Consider the following 21,805-nt stretch of genomic DNA (forward strand, 5'->3'; position numbering starts at 1 on the left):
CACCTTGGCCTCTGCCCTAGGCCCCTGCCGGAGTCCTCCCCCCACCCTCTTCCCCCCTCCCTCCCCGGGGCTTGCCAGGAGTGAGGCCCCTCCTGCCCCCCTACTCCGCACTCCCTCCGGAGCTGGCTTGGCTTCATCAAAAGCAGGGCCCATCAGGGTGGAGGCGGCGATGTGTCAGCTGGTATTCAGGCTCTGGTTGTGCGCTCGGATCGCTCCCCCTCCCCAGTTCCCCCAATCCACCCACCCACCCCTTTACCCACTGCTTGGGGCCTTCTGGGTGGCGGCGCTTTACAGAGGAAGTCGGAGCAGCAGCCTTGAGCCCTTGGCTGTTGGGGGCGGGTGGACTGACTCACTTGGCCCCCTCCCTGGTGCCGATGGGGCAGCCCCCACACCCCTGGGCGCCGGCACCCCGTCAGGCCCCTGGGTTTGGGAACAGGAAGCTGCAGCCCCGCGGCGCCTGACCCGGGCCGGCCCGAGGATGCGCTCTGCGCGCCGCGACCCGCCGGCCCCCGAGCCCGGAGGAGATGTTTAGGCAGCGACCCCCCAGAGCAGGCTCGCTCCCGCGGCCGCCCGCCCGCTGGGGCCACCCTGGCCGCGGGCCCGCCGGGCCGCCCCTGCTGGCGGCGCCCCTCCCCGGGCCGTGGCGCGTCCCCCGAGCCTCGCAGTATTTCCTTCCTGCACCTTTAAGAAGACCGTTGCTCCGTGGTGGGATGGTGTGTTAAAGCCACACAGAGGAAGTTACGCAGCCCGGATCAGACCCAGAGATAAAAGCCCCGATGGTGATCGTGAGGGATGGCAAGAGGATTTAGCCTCGGCATTAACTTGGAGCGGAGCGCAGGGGGGCGGTGAAGCGCCCCGCCATCTGGCCCGCGCCGCCGCCGCCGCCGCCGGGGGGATATGCCCCGGCGCCCCGACGAGCAGCCGCGAAGCCCACCCGGGCCGGGGGCCGCCCGGTGCCCGCGCGCCGGTCCTCTCCGAGCCGCCCAGGGGGCCCCAAAAGTTTGCACTTGTTAGAGGCGACCTCCCGCTCGGCCGGGGCGGGCGATGCGGGCGGCGCGGGCGGCCCCCTCCCCCGGCCCGCGTCTCCGGGACGGCTGCGGGCGGCCCCCCCGGCGGCCGGAGGGCTCCCCAGCCCCGATCTGACGGCCGCGGCGGCGGCGGCGGCGGCGGGAGCGGCGCGCGGCGAGGAGCAGCGGCTCTCAGCCCTCCGGCCCGCGCGCCCCCACCCAGCGTCGGCCAGGGCAGGCGGAGCGCCCGCGGGCGGCGGTCCTCGGCCTCCCGGGTCTGCGCGCCGGGAAGCGGCTCGGAGCGGGGGTAAGGCGGGCGGGGAGAGCCCGGCGGGCGCGCGGTGGGGGGGGAGGGAGGGTGGGGGGACCAGCGGCTGCAGCCTCGCCAGCCTGGTTTCATTTTTAAAGGGCTTGGGTGACCATGCAGCCTTTCCCGGGGCCCGGGAGCCACTTAAAGCGGCCCAGCAAAGGCTCGGATGCAAAAGTTATCCGGTGGCTGTTGCTACGAGCGGAGGGCTGGCGTCGCCCGAGAGGGGCGTGTGAGTGTGCCTTTGTGGCAGCGTCTTAAAGGAAAAGCTCGTCTTTCCGGCTGGCTTTTTCCTACCAGGGTCCTTTGGCATCGTGCGTGCGAGTGTGAGTGTGAGTGTGTGTGTGTGTGTGTGTGTGCGCGCGCGCGCGCGTGTGCGCCGGGGCTAGATGTGGCAAGAACGCCTGCATGTGTTTGTGGAAAGGAGGTTAACCCTTCTCCCGCGCGTCGCCTCCACCCCGACTTCCCCGCCACGGTCCTCGGCCCACCCCTCCCCCTCCCTTCCTCGCGCCCCCCTTCCCAGCTCTCCGGAAACGGGGTCTGTGCGAGTTGCCCAGACAAACTCTCGGGCAGCCAGGCTGGAAACTTCTCTCGGTGCGGTGGAGGGGTGGGCTAACGGGGGCGGGGGGTGCGCGCGGAGCGGCTCGCGGACGTGCGGAGCGGAACCTCGGGCCGGGCGGCCCGCAGACCCGGGGAGAAGAGGCAGCGGGAAGGCGGGACGAGGACCGCGGGCTCGCGGGGTCCGCCCGCTCCGAGTAAGTTGCCCGCGCGGGCGGGGGGCGGCGGAGGCAGGGGCGCTGCTGGAAGCGGCGCCGGGAGTCAGGGGGCCACCGCTCCCCGGGCGCTCTGCTCGGCAGCTCCTGATCGAGGGAGGCGGTGCCCACTGAGGGGGGCACACCCTCCGCGGCCGCCCGGCCTTCATTACAAGGCGTGCGTGTTAATCGCGCCCGGGGCCCGCACTCAACTTCGGAAAGACGAACCGCAGCTGCGGGACTGCGAGGCACGCCCCTACGCGAAGCACGCCTCCTGCAGCCCACCCGGAGCTCGGAATGCGCCCCGGCCGACCCCTCGGTCCGCCGGGACGGACCCCGCCCCCGCGCAGCCGAGGCCCCCTTCTCGCGCCCCCACTCCCCAGCCCTCAACTTTTCGGGGCTTCCCGGCCGCCGGGAGGCTGTGGGGGGCGCGGGGAGCCGGAGCCGGCCCCCGTCCCGGGGCTGGGGGGCGCCCGGGGCGGCTCAGCTGTTGGAGCTCGGAACACCTCCAGGCCCCGGCCCCGGGGGTGGAGGGCGAGAAGGTGACCTGGCCGCAGCGGGCTCCCCCTTCCTTCCTAGCCCTCGGGCACCCCCCACCCCCCTGGAAAGCAGATTTCAGTCCGCCCCGCTGCGCCCCCCCTCCGCTGGGAAGGGAGAGGAAGCTTCAAGGTGGGCAACGCCCCCCCCTACCGCCTCCTCCAGTGCCCCCCAGGGGACCCCCGCGCCCACAGCGCCAAGTTTTCCAAGAGGCGAGGGCGCAGCCGGTAACTCGGGGAGGAGCCTGCTCCGAGCCCAGCCAGCTCCGAGAGGCGCTAATTCAATAAGACAGAGAAATCGGAGTTCAGAAATCCTGGCAAAATCTAATTTTCGGGTTTTAATACCCTGGCTATCAGCCCCCCACCCCCACCTCGGTTCCTGAGGACTCTTAAAAGAAAATAAAGCGCATTGATTCTATTTGTTTCTGGGAGCTGCAGTTTCTTAATAATATCAGGTGAAGATTTATTTTCCAAGGAGAAAACGACCCACCGGGATACAACCTCTTAACTCTGAAATTTCCCTGCTGGCTTCGCACTCCCTGCTTTCCGCCTCGTTTTCCCGGAGACTCTTGCTTCTCTCCAGCCCCCCTCCTTCCACCCCCCCACCCCCCACTTTTGGCAAAAGCCGACTGTAATGTGCGCCCGCTGAGCTCACAGTTCCCCCTATAATACCAGCAACGCTCAGTTGATTGACTGGTTGTAAACACATTTGTTACCCCACCCCCAGCAGATTTGGTTGTCCTTGGCTCTCCACCAGCACCCCACTTTGCAGGGAACGCGCCGCGCTTAAACCAGCCCAACTGCCAAGCGGTGAATAGATTTTCGAGGGGCTCCGAGCTTCCCTCTCCGTGGCCTCCCGGCCTCCCGGGCCTCGCTGCCTCCCCGCGCAGCCCGAGCCCTGCGCCGCCGCCGCGGCCGCCGCCGCTGGCCCTGCAGATCAAGGAAGCCCGCAGCCAGCGCCCCCGAGGGGGTGTCGCCGGCCGCCGGGAGCTCCCTACCTGTTTGTGAACAGTTGGGAGTCCGCGGCTGGAAGAATTAATTAGGGACGTGCTGTTTTCTGGGCAGCACGAAGCTTGGGTAGAGGCATCCAAACCTTTGCCGGCCGCGCTATTTTATTTTTACTACATTTTCTCAGGTTGTAAAAATAGTCGCCAGGCGGGTTCTTTCTGAGAGTTTCTAGCAAGGAGCGCATTCAAGGCCAGGCAGGCTCTATAACAGGTTTCTCTTTAAACAGCCAGAGGTGAGCGGTGAGAACGTGGTCCCCCTGGACTCCTTATTCCTCTCCATCAAGAGCCCTTCAGCCAGAGACAGGGGCAGGGGCCGCCTTAATGCAGATTTATGAGTCCCCCCCCCCCAACCAGGAGCGTGGGGACACCAGCTGGGGGCTTCTGCGGGGAGCCCAGGTGAGCCACCAGCCCTCTCTGGACAATGTCCACTTCCCCGGTTTGTCATTTCTGGCAGGTGTGTGTTTGTGTCTGGGCCGAGGACGGGGTTTCATGGAAAAGTGATTAACTCTGAATTCAGAGACCTTCCGTGAGGATGTCAGGTGAGAATCAGGCTGAGGTTAGCACGGATGCCCAGAGCAGTTTGGGGATTTAGACGCGATAATCCTAGGTAGAACAATAACCAGAATAATTAATAATGCGGGGCTTCTGCTGTGACTCATTCCATAACCTTTGCCCTATTGGCTAGTATTTTTGGCCAGGATCCCACACTGGCTGGACTCAAATTCTCCTGGTAATGTATCAAGTGTCTGGGAACGCACCACATTAGTGGAGTCATGTTTTCTACAAGGTAACATTTGTCTTAGTTATAGCTCTTTGGGCTCTTAAATCATTATCAGTAGCTTAAAATAGCAGAGCAATAATCATAATGGTGACTCATTTATGGGCACACCCTCTAAGGATTATTGCAGAATTTTGGCCTTGATCAGAAAACCTATTATGACAAACCACTGTCACTTCTGTGGAAGTCTTCAATGTCCCTGGTATCTTAGCGTTGCAAATGAAATTCACCGTTTCAGAATTTGGAGAGAGATTTATCCGCTCCTGGTTCTTACCTGTGGGTCCACACACGGACCTCTGTGTTCCTCCGTACCTGTACGTACAGACTCGTCTGCACGCAGGGTGACAACTCTGACCTTTGACTTGTCGGTCACTCAATCTTGACTCCCGAAGACCTTTTGGAAAGTCGGAGACCCCGAAGCGGGGGGCCCTTCTGCTGACCTAACAGCTCCCGGAAAGGAGGGGAAAAAAACCAAATCACCTCGTTGACAACGCGCCCAATCTCCAAATGCGCGGCTCTGATGTTAATAAAAATAACCTACTTTTCTCCGGAGACCTCGCTAATGCAGCCTCATTTTTTGCACATTTTGCCAGAGAGCTTTTGTTCTTACACGTCTTTTCTCCCCCCACCCTCTCTCTTTTTAATTTGTTGCAGGTGTTGTTGCTAATGAGCTCTCTCTCCTCCCCTCTTAACAATGAAAGACAAGCCAGCCCCGGGTACCTGGATGCATTGAGAGCGGAAGTGTGAGAAACTTCATAATATGTTGCCGATGGCTACCAGCCAAGGTCAGCGGCCCCCATTAGTGCCCGTCCCCACAAAGCAGAGCCACATAAGCTGCTCCCCAGTTAAAACCTCGGTCACCTTTTTTATGCCGTAGTCCAGCCACACCATTGGTGTCACTTTAAGCCCATGGGAAGAGAAATCTCTTTTATTGGTCTGAGATGCCAGTCCGGTCCCACAGAGGGAACATCTTTCCAGCTAACACGTACACCTCCTGATTTTTATTTTATCTTTACAACGCAGGCCGGAGGGTTGTTTTGCGGTTGTGCTGAGCCCATCACACATTAAGGGTCCTTTAAAGAACCTGGATTGATTGGAGGGACAAAAATTAGAAGCAATCTGATCCCGCCTCATGCCGGATCCCCGCGGATTTGCTCCTTATCCCATTTCCATCCGCTGTCACAATTTGAGAGCCTGCCTGATTTGATCAGATTCACCTCCGGGAGAGGTGTAATGCCAAGGTTAGGAGGACGCCAAGTTATGGGCAACTTTTTGATCTGCCCATCAGCAGTCTGAGAAACGCCGGCTCTGGGTTTTCCGCATCGGCCTTCGGGAAGAAACAGGTTCCTCGCCCTTTGCGACCCGGCAGTCGGTGCTCGAGTCCCCGGGTCATCCAGCCACCACTGCCTGGCAGATGTGGCCCTTCCATGCTGAGGCCGAGAGTCCCGCCTGACCCAGTCGCTGCCTCTCCAGCGCCCGTCCGGGCCACGCCCCTGCGGACTGCTCAGCCATGCTGCCCCTGCTGGCTCTGTTCCTGCACTGCCTCCCACTGGCCTCTGGGGACTACGACATCTGCAAATCCTGGGTGACCACGGATGAGGGCCCCACCTGGGAGTTCTATGCCTGCCAGCCCAAGGTGATGCGGCTAAAGGACTACGTCAAGGTGAAGGTGGAACCCTCAGGCATCACGTGTGGAGACCCCCCTGAGAGATTCTGCTCCCACGTAAGTCAGCCCACTGCTTCGCTCAGGCCGAGTGGGAGGGGGTCCGGGACAGACTCTTGTGATGGGTGAGCACGATGGGGGGCCCAGATGCAAGGCTGATGGGCACCGGATGGCTGTCCCACGTTGGAAAAGTGCCAAAGCAAAGGCCGCACCCCCCCCTGCTCCCCCCCCCCCCCCGCCCCGGGGCTCTGAGGTCACGTGACCTCGTTCTCTGGGGCGGGCACATTCTTGGCCCACTGACCACTGGATCGTTTCCGTAATAGCGGGGGGTCATCTGTGGGAGCTCCTCGTGTGTGGGCTGACAGCTTCACGCCCAAGTCCTCCCCTCAGCTCCGCCAGGCGGACCCCGCGTCGTATAAAGGAGGAGTTCTGGGGGGTGGCATGTCTGGGCCTCTGACGGATGGAGAAACTGAGGCCCGGAGTCATGCACCAGGAAGTCCTGGAGCTGGGACTCGCGTGTTTGGCTCCAAAGCCACTGAGCTAAACTGCCTGCCGAGAGAGGCCTTCCCGCTGGGCAGCTCTGCAGAGTCCCCTCCCCAGCCCCGCGCTGGGCATCCAGGCCGTGGGAGCTGACAGGAGGGGCTCGTTGTCATCTTTAGGCTGTCCTTGAGGGAGCCTCTGGGGCCTATGGCTGGACTGAGCAGGCATCCCCTCCCCGCCCCGGGCTCCTGGGGATGCCTTTGTCCCGCGGGGAGTTTTGTTCCTATCACAGGGCAGTCAGCCTGGGAAGGTAGGTTTCCACTTGGACAGTCAGCAGTCCGTCATGAGTCTGTCACTGTGGACGGTGGCTGGGCCAAGGGAGCCAGCGGGGAAGGGAGGGAAGAAGGCAGCACAGGGCTGGGGGCAGAGACTGGATAGTCCATGGGGGTCACTGCACTGGGGATCCCAGGGCTTCGCTGGCTCAGGGGTGAGCAAGGCGGTCGGCTCCTGAAGGTCAGGGGCAAGGCCAGGTCGACGGGCAGCGGAGCCCAGTTCTGAGCCTGTGTGTTAGGCCGACACCCCGCCCCCCCAGCTCCTGTGAACACTTCTCCACTCACTCCCTGAACAGAGTCAACCTCTGTCTCTACTATTAGAGTCTCGAGTGTATTTCTTCTCTTAAATATTAATCATTGCCCTAATGTACTGGGGGGAAGGGTGTGGGACAGGGCAGCTAAATCATAATTCATTGGACCAGCTTCCGGTCAAGGGCTTGAGGGGTGGAGGTGACCATCAAATGCAAGTCTGAGGCCCTCTCCTGGCCAAAGCTGGCTCAGAATACTCTCGGCCCTGCCTGCACCCTCACACGGGGGACCCGGTGTGGCTGCCATGGTGGGGTGGTCACCCCCCCCGACCCACAATCCTAGCGCTGCCCCACCTGAGCCCAGGCGATGTCCCTTCTCCTTCTCTCCCGGGGAGACAGACGAGGAAGAACAACGTCTTCAACATCTCCCGCATAGGTGGGTCCTCGGTGTCTCCACAGCTGTCTGGTGGACTTAAATATTTCATTACAGGCTGCTGTCCTGCTCCGCCTTTGATTACAGATGTGCGGCCGACAAGAATGGGGACTCTGCCTGGGCAGGCGGGGGGGTGGGGGGGGGAGCTGGCTTCTGCGGGGAGCGGGGGCTCCCATCCAGATGGACTCAACCCCCCGTGCAGCTTCCCCTGAGCAGGTCCTGTGTGTGTCTCATTTAATCATCTCCGGGATGCTCTGGCGGGGGTGGGGGTGGGGGGACTGTTCTAATCCTGTTGTAGGGATTAGAAAGGTTTGCCTAAATCCTGGCAAGGTCACTCAGTTTAGAAGGCGGGCAGGCAACTGGTCTGAAACCAGGGCCTGTGCTCACCCACTAGGTGGCTCGGCCTGCCCCTCTGAGCTGCGGTTTCCTCCCCTGTAAAGTAGAGGTGGTACTGTCTGGGTGTCACAGGGCTGGCAAGGGGATGCGCCCTGGCCGTGCCAAGCCCTGGGCACCGTGCTGGCACACAGTAGGTGCTCAATGTGCAGTAGGTGTTATGCATTTATTATTGTTGTTAGGAGGCCCTCAGCCGTGTCCCTGGCTTTTCTTTCCTCTGTTCAGCCTTGAGGACGCCACGCCCCGTATTTCTAGTCTCTGGGCAGCAGGGCTCTGTGGCATGGCCGGGGAGCTTGAACCGCTCTGGGCACGGCAGGTGATGTGAACCACCAGGGGGCGCCCCACCAGTAGCCAGCCCCCCACTGCCCCTTTAGCCTTGCGAGCGCCCAGTGGGTCCCAGGTCCTGTCCCAGCATCCAGCCAACTGGAGTGTGAGCCCTGGAGCACCCCCAGGGTGCAAGATGGGCCAAGAGGCAGCCGCCCTTTCCAGGGTTCAGTGTGCAGACCCTCCCTCCCGCCAGGCTTCCTGTCCTTCCGTCCTTCCGCAAGGCCACCTGAGAACTGAATTGTAAATTCCAGCCTGGTGAGGAAGGGGAGGGGGGAGAAGACCAAGATAAATGAATAAATAAAAACCTATTGGCTCTAAATGCACAATGAGAATTAATAGGGATGAGCTCTCAACAGAGGATCTGAGGGCAAGGGCAAAATTTCAATGAGGGCCGCGGGAGAGGACAGACAGCCCTCTGCCCTCCATTCTGGGGGACCCGGCTGGAGAGGGCCAGCCTGGCCACGCTGCAGGGCCCGGGGGGCGGGAGAGGTTGGGTGTGGGAAGCAGGCCCCTCAGTGCTCCAAAACTCTCTTCCTGTGCCTCTGAGATAAAAGCCAACCCTTGAGCCTCAGGAGAGAGACGGTGAGGAGGGGGCGACAGTGGGGAAAAGAGAAAAAGAGAGAGAGAGAGAGACTTTGCTGGCCACAGACCAGGCCGGTAGTGTTTAAAGCAATTCTGTAGATACCTGCTTGCTACCTAACGTGCAGTCCTTGGACTCACCTTGTTAAAAATGCAGAATCCCAGGCCCTGCCCCAGACCAACTGAGCCAGAACCTGCATTTTAACCAGCAATGCAGGCAATTCAGATGCATGCGGGGTACGCTCTGAGACACGGCTGCTCGACATAATTGCTCAGTCGTGGGTTCGACTCGCTGCTCATGTCCCCGGGGGATCTTGGCATGCAGGGGTCCCAGGAGTGAGGGGTGGAGCTGGGAGCTCACAGCCCTGAGGCCCTCTGGAAGCTGCCAAAGAGAGGCTGCGTGTCTCCTGTCTAGAGGCACAGGCCTGGGGTCTGAGGCCCCGAGCTCCCATCCCAGCCTTGCTGTTTTCTCGGGCAGGGTGACCGGGGGTAAGTCTCTCCTGACCTCCGTTTCCTCATCTGTAATTGGGGGGGTGATCTTGGCTGCCTTGCCCCCCCCCCCCAACTGCTTAGGAGAAGGAAATGCCTCCCTCAGAATATCCGGACGCACTTGAAGAGTATGAGCTCTGTTCTAGTATCAGGCTTCGATGTTATCTCGAGTCCAACATTGATCCCCTTGGTTTTGAAGCAGATGAACAGTCAACTTTTTATCCAAGGAGACTCTGGCTTGGTCGAGGGGCCACGAAGGTGTATCTCTGAGCACACTTCTCCCTCAGAACCTGCTTTGCCGTCTCCTTGCCTCAGTTTACCCAGATGCCGAGCCAGTGGCCCTATCCCCCCACCCAAGGGGACTGCTGGGCTGATTAAGGCAGATGGCAGGTGGACCCTTGAGTCTTCTAGCCCCCACCTCCTCACCGTGACATTGAACTCCGTCTGCGGAATCGAGGTCATAGGTGCCCCGCCTCCTGCCAGACGTGGGTATTCAAGAAATATTCCCAGCCAGCAGCACTGAGCCGACTGGCCCCCTGGTTCAGGCCTCCTTTCCCTGCTGTGTTCCTGGCCCCCGAACCCACAGAGAAGAGCGTGCCCCAGCCCCCTGCTCCCCTCAACACGAGGTCACGGCCGACCTTGCAGATATTCACAACAGACACGGCCAACAAGGCGTGGGGGAGACACTCTGATGTGGTAGGAGCCCCGAAGGACGGCTGCCCTCCCTCTTGGCTCAGTCAGCGCTAGGTAAGCGCTTAATGGAAAATGGTCGGGGGAGTGGGAGGTCGGTGCGATCCGGGAAGGCTTCTCAGAGGAGGGGAGATTAGAACTGAGTCTTACAGGAAGGACCAGGGTTTTGATCGGGCCAGGAAGCCCCGAAAGCTCTCACTTCTCTCCGTCAGGGCCCCTGGCTGTGGGAGTTGTGATCGGATCTCACCAGGAGGTCTGCACGGCTCGGTCCTTAGGTAGAAAGCGAGTTTGGAACCTGAGCTTCACCCAACCCTTAGTTAAAGTGGCTCATTCTGTCGAAACGCCTGAGGCAGGGCCCAGCTTGGGACAAGAATAGTTCCATGCATGACATCTTGTTGCCCAGTGAAGCCTCCTTCCTGGGGAGCAGACAAGTGACAGGCCGGGGGCAGCGCGCTGTGAGGTCAGTGCCCACGTGAGCAAGCTCCCTGCCCCTTAACGGACACCCCATGGAGGATAGGGCGCAGTGCACCTGGAGCGCGGGGGGGAGGGGAAAGGGCCCGGAGGGGACACCTTTCCAAAGAGTGTCAGAAGTTCTAGAACTTTCCAGTTTACACATCCCTGCCTTCCCCAGGCTCGTCTTTCTTTTCCGACTCTACGTTCTCTGCCCTTGATTTTCCACATAGTTTCATTTTTCTCCTGCCTTGCGTGTATGAGGAGCAGCTGCCTCAAATCCCATGTGCAGGGAGGCAGGGGATGGGCAGGTGGACAGACAGGCAGGCTACACCCGCCGTGGATGAGAACTTGGGATTTGGGAAGGGGCAAAGGTGAGCTCCAGTTATCCCCCCCCCCCTCTGGACTGTGGGACTTTGGATAAGTCCCTTGTGCCCTGAGCCTCAGTTTTCCCATCTGAACACTGGGATGACACCAGCCCCGGGGCTCAGAGGAAGGCTGACAAATGAGATGAGACGCAGCACGGAGAGACCTTGGCAGGGCACCTGGCACAGAATAAGTGTTCCAAAACGGGCGTTTTCTTTTCCGTCCTGGAATGTAGCTGGAGAGACAAAGGAGTGACGGTACAAAGAAGACAGGGCTATCGGCCGGGCACGTGATGCGGGGTACAGTCTGCGCGCACTGTGGGACTTCAGAGATGGGGGGCGGCACCCGTGTGGTCTGGGATTCCGAGGGGCGACGGCCGGTGCTGGGGAGTTGACATGTTGCAGGGACACAGAGGGAGGGTCCAGGAGATAGGAGGAGAGAGGTGTGGGTGATTGGGAGGGGACAAGCCGCTTCACCTCCTTGTCCCATCCAAGCCCCCCGACTCCCCTGACCCTGTAAACTGCTCCCCCCGCCCTGCAAACCTGCAGGGCACGGCGTTGCTATGCTGTTGGACAGATGAATCGATAGAACGAGGCTTCCCTACGTCTACTTAGTGGGGGAGATTCAGCCCTCCTGTGTCTGGATCCTAACTGACCCCTAGTGGGGGGGGAAGGGCCGGGCCAAGAGTGTGGTGGGAGTGAGGGGAGCAGGGGAACAGTGTGCACGCAGAGGCCAGAGCGAGGCCACGGGTGGGGCCTGAACGGAACGTGGCAGGCTTGAAGGAGCGGGACAGCCCCTTGCCACCCCGGACCCGGGCCCAGGCTGCAGAGCTCTGTTCCCATCCCCCGGCCCCGTGGCCCAGGCTCCCCGGTCTCAGACCTGGCCAGGGTCCATATGGCCCATGAGGCGGGGACCAAATGCAGAGGAAACTAGGGAACGGCAGATGATGCAGAAACAGGTTCTGATTTGTTTTCCATCAGCAGCAGATTTGCTTAAATAGACGACAATGTGTCTCTGATTCTCTGAGCGCACACCAACGGCTGGCGGGGGACAGCGTGTCAGTGCAGAAAAAACACTGGAGGGGAGCCGGGCAGTGCCGGGTTCTGGCAAAGTCTCCTTGTTGCTGGGACACCAGGCCGAGCCCCTTAGCCTCAGCGTCCCCACCTGTGCAAAGATGGGGTTTGCCTAGATTCACCAATGCTCCCGGAAGATCGCCAAATGGATTCTGGGAGTCCGGGGAAATCCAGGCTGGGGTTCGGCTTCGGTCACACGCAGACAAAACGGGGGACCCCGGTGCAGATAGGGGGGCTCTGAGCGGCGCGCACAGCACTAGATACTTTTTTCCCAAGTGTTCTCCTAGATGCAAACCAAAGCAAAGAGAAACAACGATGAACGCTAAAAATACAACGGCACATCACGTAATTTCCCTCTGGTTTTCTCCATCCTTTTTTTTTTTTTAATTGAGATATAATGAACGGATAACACTGTATTAGTTGTAGGTGTTCAACGTAACAATTCGATACACGTGTATATTGCAGAATGATCACCGTGATAAGTTTAGTTACCACCCATCCCCACGCAGTTAAAAGTTTTGTTCTTGGGATAAGGGCATTTTTAGAAGAATATTTAAAAAACAATTTGTAATTGAGGTGGAATTCACATGCCCTGAAATTAACCACTGAAATCATTTTATTGCAGGAAAACAGAGCAGAAAAATTGCCTTTTTAACCGTTTTTCGAGATACAGTTTAGTAGCATTTAGTACACTCAAAACGTTGTGCGATCACCACTTTTCGTGTAGTCTCGAGCCGTCTTCAACCCGGAAAGAGGAAATCATGTTTCCGGCGGCCGCTGTCGCGCCGCATCGCCCCTCCCCCCAGCCCCCTGGCAACTAGTCGCTCGTCCGCTTTCTGTCTCCGAGGATTTGCTTATTCAGGACACTTGGCGTAAATGGAATCATACGACAGGTGACTTTTTGCGCCTGGCTTCTTCCGCTCAGTGTCACGTTTTCGAGGCTCACCGTGTCCTGGCAGGTGTCAACTCCGTTCTATTTTTCAGGCTGAGTAACAGTCCAGCGTGTGGGTAGACCACATTTTTTTGTATTCATTCACCGGTTGATGGACATGGGGGTCGCTTTGACTTTGGGGCTGTTATGAATAATGCTGTTCTGTACCTGGGCAGAATTTTCTTTTGTGGACGCTGCTCTTGGGTGTATACCTAGGAGTAGAACTGCTGGGTCATATGGTCATTCTATGTTTAAGTTTTGGTGGAGGCCCAAATGTTTTCCATGGCAACCGCGCCTACCTTCCATTTGCACCAGCACTGTGCCTGGTTCCAATTTCTCCCCATCCTCGCCAGCACTGGGTATTTCTCATTTTTGTCTTTTTTTATGGTGGACACCCTAGCGGGTGTGAAATGGCATTTCATATGGTTTTGATTCACTTTGCTCTAGTGACTAACGGTGCTAGGCGTCACGTGCTTATTGACCCTTTGTATATCTTCTTTCGAGAAATATCTATTCAAGTCTGTTGCCCTGTTTTTCATTGGGTTGCCTTTTTATTGTTGATTTCTGTGTGTCCTTGACATATGTTAGGTGCTAGATCCTTATCAGATACCCGATTTGCAAATATTTTCCCCACTCTGTGGATAGTCTTTTCACCCTCTTGATTGTGTCCTTTAATGCACATTTTTTTTTTATTTTACTGAAGTCTAATTGATCTATTCTTTTTCCTTTTTGTGTGTATGCGTTGGATGCTGTATCAAAGAAACCATTACTAAATCCAAGGTCAGGAATGTTTACCCCCATGTGTTCTTCTAAGACTTGTACAGTTTTGGCTCTCGTGTCCAGATCTTCGATCCATTTTGAGTTAATTCTGGTATATATTATAAAAGAAGGTTCCAGCTTCCTTCTTTTGCATGAGGACAGCCGGTTCCCCCAGCACCATTTTGTTGGAGAGACCGTTCTTTCTCCATTAAACATTCTTGTCACTCTTCTCGAAAATCCATTGACCGTAGGCGTGAAGGTTTACGTCTGGGATCTCCATCTTTTCTGTGGAAACACTGAGCATTCCGGGCCGGGTGTCTCCTCAGGCACTCCCAAATGCCCTGCACGGGAAACTGTAGTCGCCATTTCACAGATGAGCACACTGAGACTCCAAGACTGAGGGGAGAGTCCGGGCTTGAACTCCGATCCCGGGTATTTGACAACGATGCCATGGTGAGGCCCGAGGCATGCTCCCCACCTCTCCCCCTTCTCACCTCCTTCCTTTCCTCTTCCGCTTCTCCTTCCCCCCACCCCCGACCTAGCTTTCAGGCTGGGCTGTTAGCTTTGATGCCCAGAGGAGGATAACTGGGGAGCACCGCCCAACCTGTGACTTCTCTATGGTCTTGGGGTAGCTCCTCTCCAGCTTCCACGGCACCCCTCCCTGACCCACTCAGCAGGGCAGAAGAGTCCCTGTCTCCCACCTTTGCCCCACGAAATAAATGCTGCCGACAATTATCTTCTGTCTCAAGTAGGGAGTGCAGTTTGGAAGGGGTCTTAAAGGTTAGAACATCAGGACGTGTGAGCAAATTACCGCGGATCTGGCAGCTCAGGGGAAAGTGGGCTCCTTGGGCCAGGCGACTGGTGTCCCTCCGCCCCGGTCCCCGGGGCCCTGAGCCCCCCACCCCCCGCGGCCGTCCTAGGGCCCCCCATAAACACGACGTGGAGCTGCTGGGCAAGTCTAGTTCCCCTCATTTCCTGTGTGAGGGTAAACTGAGGCCCAGCAGGATGGAGCGGCTTCCTTGGGCCCCCGGGGAGGGACAGCAGACCCGGGAGGCTCCGCCGTAGGCCCGCGGCTCTCCTGAAAGAATGCACCAGAGCCCTGGGGACATGAGGCGTTCCATACCAGATCTCCATCTGTCCACTCGTGACCTCACTGGATGGCGTTTGGTGGGGGACACGGGATGCCTGCCTGGAGGCCGCCTGCAGCCAGCAGGTGCCCGAGCTGCCCCTTCAGGGTTCGTGTGACATAACGTCAACGCGTTTGCCTTCTGCCCCCCACCCCACCCCCGGGTGAGCTCTCACACGTGTGTGCGGCCCCCGGTGACCCGGCTGTGCTCAGAGCTGGCTTTCCCGGGGCCCAGAGGGCTCCGAGGCCCCCATCCCAGCCTGCCCCCCCCCCCGCCGCCAGGCTGTGGTTCTCCCAGCTGCAGCAGCACCACGGAAGGTGGCCAGAAAGGGGACCCGGGATCTCAGGGCCCAGCTGTGGAAGGGTCACCTTCATTAGGGAACGCACCCTAGCTCTCGCTGCGTCCCTCCCATTGATCTGCCTTCCACGCCCAAACCTGGGGCCCTCCAGAGCTCCCCCCCGCCCCCCGTGAAAGGGACTCGGCCCGTCATCAAGGATCTGACACTCTTGTCCCCCGGCTGTCTGCCCTGGGTGCCGCGGGACCATTTGGATCCCTCCATCCCTCATCCCGGTTCCTTCCTTCGGCCCATGTCATTTGTCCACTTGACTCCAAGTGTCGACCGGGGAAATAAAAGGAAATGAAACACGACCAGGGCATTTCCCCCTCGGTCATAGCAGAGTCTGTTGTTGGGCAAAGGTGAAAAGGAGGCCAGTGAGCGATGGAGCCTGCACGTTACCCTCGAGCTACCTTCCTCTGCTCTGGCCCAAGCAGATGGCGGCGGCCAGTTGGGGTTCTTGGGGCGTCCCCTCCCTCTGGGAATCAAGAGACAGCCCAAGGCAGGTGACGGTGGAAGGAGAAGCCAGCCAGCCACAGGGCACCCTGTTGCTGTCCCTGTCCCCACCCCAGGTACCTTCCCAAATCCCACAGCCCTGGGGCTGGCACCGTGCTGAGTCCGGGCTCCCCACTGGACCGATTTCTAGAAGCTGGGTGACCTCAAGCCAAGTCTTGAGGTGGAGATTTCCTGTCGGCTGGTCAACCTCAGAACCCCACTGCGTTCCCTGATTCTGCTGCTAACCTTCGGGACCTTGAAACTTGGAGAGGGAGCGTGAGAGGCGGGGGAGCAAACCAGTAAGGTCCCAGGCACCCAGGAGGGACCCAGAGGGGACAAACAAAGCAGGAGACCAACCCGTCCCTCAGCAGGGGCTCCTGCCTCGGGGGTTCAGACCCCTCTGAGAGTCCATGGTACTCCTGCAGGAACAGGGCACGCACACACACACAGGCACGCGCACACACACGGTTACAAGCACACCGCCCTCAGTCCACTCGTGGACCCCTACGGTCCTTCTGGGGGGCCCTCATGCTCAGGAAGATTAATGCTTTCCTTCTTATAACTGACTGGTCCTATTGTCTGAGGATTGTCTTGATCCTCCTCCTCCTCCTCCTCCCCCTCCCCCTCCTCCTCCTCCTCCTCCTCCTCCCCCTTCAAGAACCAACAGCTTGCATTTATTGAGCGCCTACTGTATACCAAGCACTTAACCTCACCTAACCTATTGAACCCTCCCAGAAGACTTACGGTAGATCCCATACTTATACCCATTTTGAATAATGAGGAACCCAAGGTTCAGAGAGGGGAGGCCACTTTCCCAAAGTCACACAGCATCGAAGCAGACGAGCTCGGCACCTCCACCTTGGGCCGCCCGGACCCAGCATTTAGCCGCTAAGCAGGCCATTTAGCTGACGTGAGGCGCTCCGAATAGCTTAGCGCCTGATGGATTGAGTTGGTTGTCATCTGCGTGTGGCCCTTCGTGTGGCCCTTCGTGCTGAGTGAGCATACTGTCCCTGCCAGCCTCTCCTCCCCCAGCACGCCCTGTCAGCCCCAGGAGGGAGGGCTGGGGAGGAGTGAGCAATGGTGGCGGTTACCCCCCCCCCCCCCCACTGCCCTTTGAGACATGACGGAGTCTGCAGATCCACTTAGTTGATAATTCACTTATATCATATCTACTTGGCAGTGTGTGTGCTCCCACGCTCTGGGGAGACGGCTTTGCCTGGAGGAACCTGAGCTGTTTTTCTGGGGAAAGAGTGGGAAAAAAAAAAATACACCCAACAATGGACAGTAATGGACCTAAAAATAGAGGGGGGAGAGAGCCACGGGGAGGGGGGAGCGTGGCAGCATCTGCCTTCCACCGCCTTCCACCGGGGCTGTCTGCCTGGCTTGGGCAGCCCGCCCCTTCCCACCAGGGATCCCCAACAGTCTGGCCGCCTCTCAGCCTGGGGGTAGCAGTAGGAAAGAGGGGCTGGGGGCCGGGGGCCACCGCCAGATGGAGAATTGTCCCGCGGCCGGGTCCTCGGGGCAGTGGCCTCGAGCTTGGCCGCACGCTGAGTCTCCTGGGCAGCTGAACCGCCCCGATAGGTAGGACCTACCCCAGAGGGCGTGACGTGGCTGGTCTGGGGGCCCGGGTGCGTCTAAGGTGAGAACCACGGTGAGCAGCGCCTCTGCATCAGGAAAGGGGTCCGATTTTGTGCCTGTCTCCTCCGTCGGTCCCGTGTCTCCTAACCATTGGGGCGGCCTTCTTGAAGGCTCCAAACTCGGGTGGGCCGATGGGACTGGGGGAGTGGAGAAGGCAGGGGCCGGGTCGCTGTGCAGATTCGAGGCTCTGCTGGGGCCCGCATCCCGCGTGCCCGGCTCTCAGCCGGCTGCACGGGGAATCCCGTGTGCTCCCTGCCCATCCTGCACACGGTCCCTGGGGCGGGCCTGGGCACCGGGGTTTAATTGGACTCCCCAGGCGGTCCCGGGGCACCACCAAGTGTGAGAACCACCATTTCAGCCTTTCCCAGGACCAGCCGGATCCCTTCCGGCCTTAAGCATCTTGTCATTCCTTTAAATTCAAAGGCCAGAGAGGGAGAGAGTTCGTTCTCGGAACCCGTCCTTGCCCCTGACCTGCGGACGCCCCAGCCTTGCTCGGGCCTCTGGGGGCTGAGGGGGGCCGGCTCCCGCCTCGGGGTCCCTCGCCCTTTGTTCTCAGGTTCTTAACCCCTCTTCCCTGAGGAAGGCTGGCCAGCCACAGTCAGGGCCCTCTTGCAGCTGCTGAATGTCAAGGCCACCGCTGGCCCCAGGCCGCCCCTTTGCCCTCATCCCCTCCATTCCCCGCCAGGACGCCGGCCTGCCAAGTGCGTTAACTCGTCTCTCCCTGCGCAAATTCTGCACGTCCAGACTGGCCTTTACGGGGCCTCGCTGCACAGGGCACCCCTCCTCACAGCCTGGTTGAGTCTTCCTCCGCCTGCCCGTCCCTAGCCCACCCCTCCTTCCAGGCCCGCCCTTCCGAAACCCCACCTCCCCAAGGAAGCCTTCCTGACCAGCCCAGCCCAGTTCTCCTCCTGGCCTGTCACCTGGGCCACTTTGGGGGACCAAGCCAAGGGTGGCTTCTCTGGCGGTCACCGTAGAGTGCTCAGTGCCCCCGTAAGGGGTCAAAATGCCCGGGTTACTAGAAGTGTGACCTTGAGTGGGTGCCTGGCCTCTGGGGGCTCCACGTCCCTCGCCTATGAATCAGGGGTGATGGTGATAGCAGGCCTGACGTCATAGAATGCCAAACCCGACCGGGCATCCGAGTCACGGCAGAGGGGTTTGGTAGGTTGGTTTTGCTTTTAACCCGGAGCCGAATCTCCGGCCTGAGGGCCCAGGAATATTTGCACGCCCTCCCTTCCAGGAATTTTGATGACCAGCCTGGCCTGACTGCTGCTTTGCCGGGACTACTTTGCAAACAGGACATGCGGGAACAGTCAGTAAGGCTAGGTGAATAAATCAACGAACGGACCCTCACCAGCTCAGCCTCGCCACCCCTGCCCTCTCCAAAGGATTCATCCACAGGGTGGTGCACCTGTCCAAGTGTGCCCAGCTGTTGCCCGGGCTGCCCCACCACTTCTTAGCTCCTCAGAGACCAGCAAGAAGAAAGCCTTCAAGGCCTCGGCTTGTGGCTGTTCGTACAGGCAGTCCCCATCCCTCTGGGCGCTGTGTCCACTCTTCCATCTGTGGCCCATAAAGCCATTAAATTGCCCCTAAACCAAGGAATGACTGTATGAGGGACAGGTAGCCTGCTAGGCTTTCCGTAGAGCACGTAATTTGCAATTTCTAACACCGGTTCTGCCTTTTGCTCACCGAGGTCCCATCGGGGCACGGTGCCTACCCGTGCCTCCGTTTCCTCATCTGAAAAACAAAATGAGGACTTGTGCCTTAGCTCGTAGGATTGTCATGCGTAGCGAGGAGGAAGTCTCACGTGAAAAATCATGATCCCAATTGTCCAGGGACAATACTCAGTGTGGAAGTGTAAGAAAAAACAAAACAGAAACAAGGCAGAGCGGGGCGTGAATGGTGGGGGCTGGGCAGAGCCAGGACCCCTTGGGGTTTGGACTTTATCCGAGGGGGTGGCCTCCGGGGCTCAGCAGGGGAGTGTGGGGGAGGGCTGGTAGTGGCAGGGCAAAGGTTAAGGGAGGGGCTTCGGATCAAGCTTCGGACCTCACCCCTCCCGGACCCTCCCCTTTCAGTGGGTGCCCCTTTCGGGACCACGAGGCCCCATTGCTCTGCTCTTTGGCAAGGAGGCCAAGGTCTGCTCTCGGGGTGGGGGTGGGGGCCGCTCCGCGCTCTGCCCTCCACCCCCACCCCAGCATTTAAGTCCTCCCCACCACTTTTTCTTTCCTCCCTGATAAAATATTCATGTCAGCAGAGCAGGCCCTCTTTGGGAAGGCTGCATGTGTGTAGCTTCAGCTTTGCACAAGCTTTTAAAGAGCAGGCGCGTTTCCTACTCTCTAAGCATTTTCTGAGTCCTGAATCAATAATGCACTTTACCCGGCTTCTCTGGATGTGGCTTTTCTCCTCCCTGCACCCTGCCCCCACCCTGCCCGGTCCCTCCCTCCCTCCCTCCCTTTCTCTCTCTCCTTTCTTTCGTCCCCCCATCTCTCCTTCTTTACTTTGCAAAAAGGTATTAAGCAAAAGCATCGGGCTGTTTGGGTGGGGGGGCCTCTGGTGGGGAGTGGGGTGTGCTGGGAGGGGGGACGGAGAGCAGGGCAGGCGGCTCCAGGGCCGAATGGGTTGTGTCTGTGCAGGAGGAGGCACCGAGCCTTCCCGCTGGCGCTGGTGGGGAAGGATTTGAGCTCCTGACATGGGGGAGGAGGAGGGCTTGGGCGAATCCAGCTTCTCTAGATGCTTCTTCAAATCAATTAGAAACTGTTTACTGCATAAGCAGAGAAAACAGGACCAAAACGCAAAAAGCAAGGGGGCCTGGGGCAAAGAAAGTGCATGGAGTGGGAGCCAAAATATACCGCCAGACTTTCTAGGGAGTTAGCAGTCTAGTTTGGCCTATCTGCTTCTTATGGTAATGAGTTCCCCGTCGCTGGGGGTGTGCAAATGGAGGGGGAGCCGTTCCTGGTCTGGGACCGATGCCTGCACGCGCCTGGTCAGTGATGATGTAGCAGGTGAGGGGCTGGGGTGCCGAAGCCGCCCGTGGGGGGGGACCATAGGGATCGGTACAGGCTCCCTTCAGCTGGGATAGAATTCCCCACCCCGAACATTCCTAGAAATCTGGCTGTGGGAAGAATCCACATATGCCCAGGGCAAAACAGAATGCATCCTTTTTTTTTTTTTTTAAGAGTACAGCAGCCATCCCTTGTCTGTGGTTTCAGTTACCCACAGTCACCCGTGGTCTGGAAGCGGATGATCTCCCTCCTGGCGTTGGGTCAGACGGTGGCCCCACGCCGTGTCCCCGTGCCCACATGCCTCGCCTCACCGCGCCCCGTCACGTAGGCCTTTCGTCGCCTCGTGTCACGAGAGGGGTGAGGACAGCACAGGAAGAGTGAGAGGGACCACACTCAGATAACTGTTGTGACCGTGTTTGGTTATGACTGTTGTATTTTATTGTTTGTTAGTCACCACTGTTGCTCTCTTGCTGTGCCTAATTGGTAAAGGGCTGCCTGCCTGACCCCGTCAGAAGAGCACACAGCTCTTGATCTCGGGGTCGTGAGTTGGGGCCCCACGTTGGGTGTAGAGATTTCTTTTCTTTTCCTTTTTAATGTTTATTTACTTTTTGAGAGAGAGGGAGAAACAGAGCATGAGCAGGGGAGGGGCAGAGAGAGAGGGAGACAGAGAATCCGAAGCAGGCTCCAGGCTCCGAGCCGGCAGCACAGAGCCCGACGCGGGGCTCGAACTCGCGGACCGCGAGATCATGACCTGAGCCGAAGTCGGACGCTTCACCGACGGAGCCACCCAAGCGCCCCCTGGGTGTAGAGATTTCTTAAATAAAAACAGAAAGGTAGGGGCACCCGGGTGGCTCAGCCAGTTGAGCGTTCGACTCTTGATATCAGCTCAGATCGAGATCTCGCGGTCGTGGGATCGAGTCCCGCATTGGGATTCTCTCTCTCTCCCTCTTTCTCTGCCCCTCCTTTGCTCACGAGCTCTCTCTCTCTCTCCATCGCCCCCCCCCCCATTAATAAATAAATGTATGTAAAAATAAACATTAAAAAAGAAAAAAACAGTATATGTGGGGTTTGGTACTATCTGGGTTTTCAAGCATCCACTGGGGGTACTAGAAAGTATCCCGTGTGGATGAGGTTGGGGGGAGACTGCTATACAATTTTAAGCTCCTAGAAAGATTAACTCTTGTCTGGCCAGAGCCTTGACAAGGCCCCACCCATCCCCTCTGGCTCTTCAGTTGAGGGAGGAAATCAGTCCTACTGGACCTGCCCTCCTGGTGAGTGGGGTTAGACATTTGCACCCTTGTCCTTCTGACCTTGGCTTCCCAGCTGACCCCCTCCTGGACAGTCCTCCGGGGCAACCTGATGCCCTCTGGTCACCAGAAGGTCTTGCTGGCTGTGTCTGTCGGGGAAGCCAGAGGTGGGGCACGGGACTGGCGGGTGGGGGTCCCTGCTGGCTTCTAGAACCAACCTCAGCCGGCTGCTCCCACGGCTGTCGGAAGCCGGCTAGCCACACAGTCCTCCCTGGGTGGTGCCGGGCAGGTTGCTCACCCTCTCTGAGCTGCGCCGGAGCAAGGAGATTGACTGGCACGGGCGAGAAGGTGCCCTCATGAGTAAG

At 59.0% G+C, this 21,805-nt stretch overlaps 1 protein-coding gene across 10 annotated transcripts in view; it reads left to right on the top strand.

Annotated features, from left to right (window-relative positions):
• Positions 1-1,190: 1,190 nt before the first annotated feature.
• NTNG2 (netrin G2) overlaps positions 1,191-21,805 on the top strand; it is a 67,151-nt gene continuing 46,536 nt past the window's right edge. For 6 of the 10 annotated variants that reach the window (XM_043567221.1, XM_043567224.1, XM_043567225.1 and 3 more), the window contains exons 1-3: positions 1,191-1,314; positions 5,042-5,172; positions 5,411-6,110. In XM_043567221.1, the coding sequence (XP_043423156.1) occupies positions 5,898-6,110 (213 nt within the window). In that variant the 5' untranslated portion in view covers positions 1,191-1,314; positions 5,042-5,172; positions 5,411-5,897. Of the gene's footprint in view, positions 1,315-1,959; positions 2,070-4,063; positions 4,149-5,041; positions 5,173-5,410; positions 6,111-7,342; positions 7,547-18,431; positions 18,508-21,805 lie in introns of those variants that run through there. The other 4 variants (XM_043567222.1, XM_043567223.1, XM_043567226.1 and 1 more) reach the window with 4 other exon arrangements.

This window comes from Prionailurus bengalensis, chromosome D4, assembly GCF_016509475.1.
Source record: "Prionailurus bengalensis isolate Pbe53 chromosome D4, Fcat_Pben_1.1_paternal_pri, whole genome shotgun sequence".
Classification (NCBI taxonomy): Eukaryota; Metazoa; Chordata; class Mammalia; order Carnivora; family Felidae; genus Prionailurus; species Prionailurus bengalensis.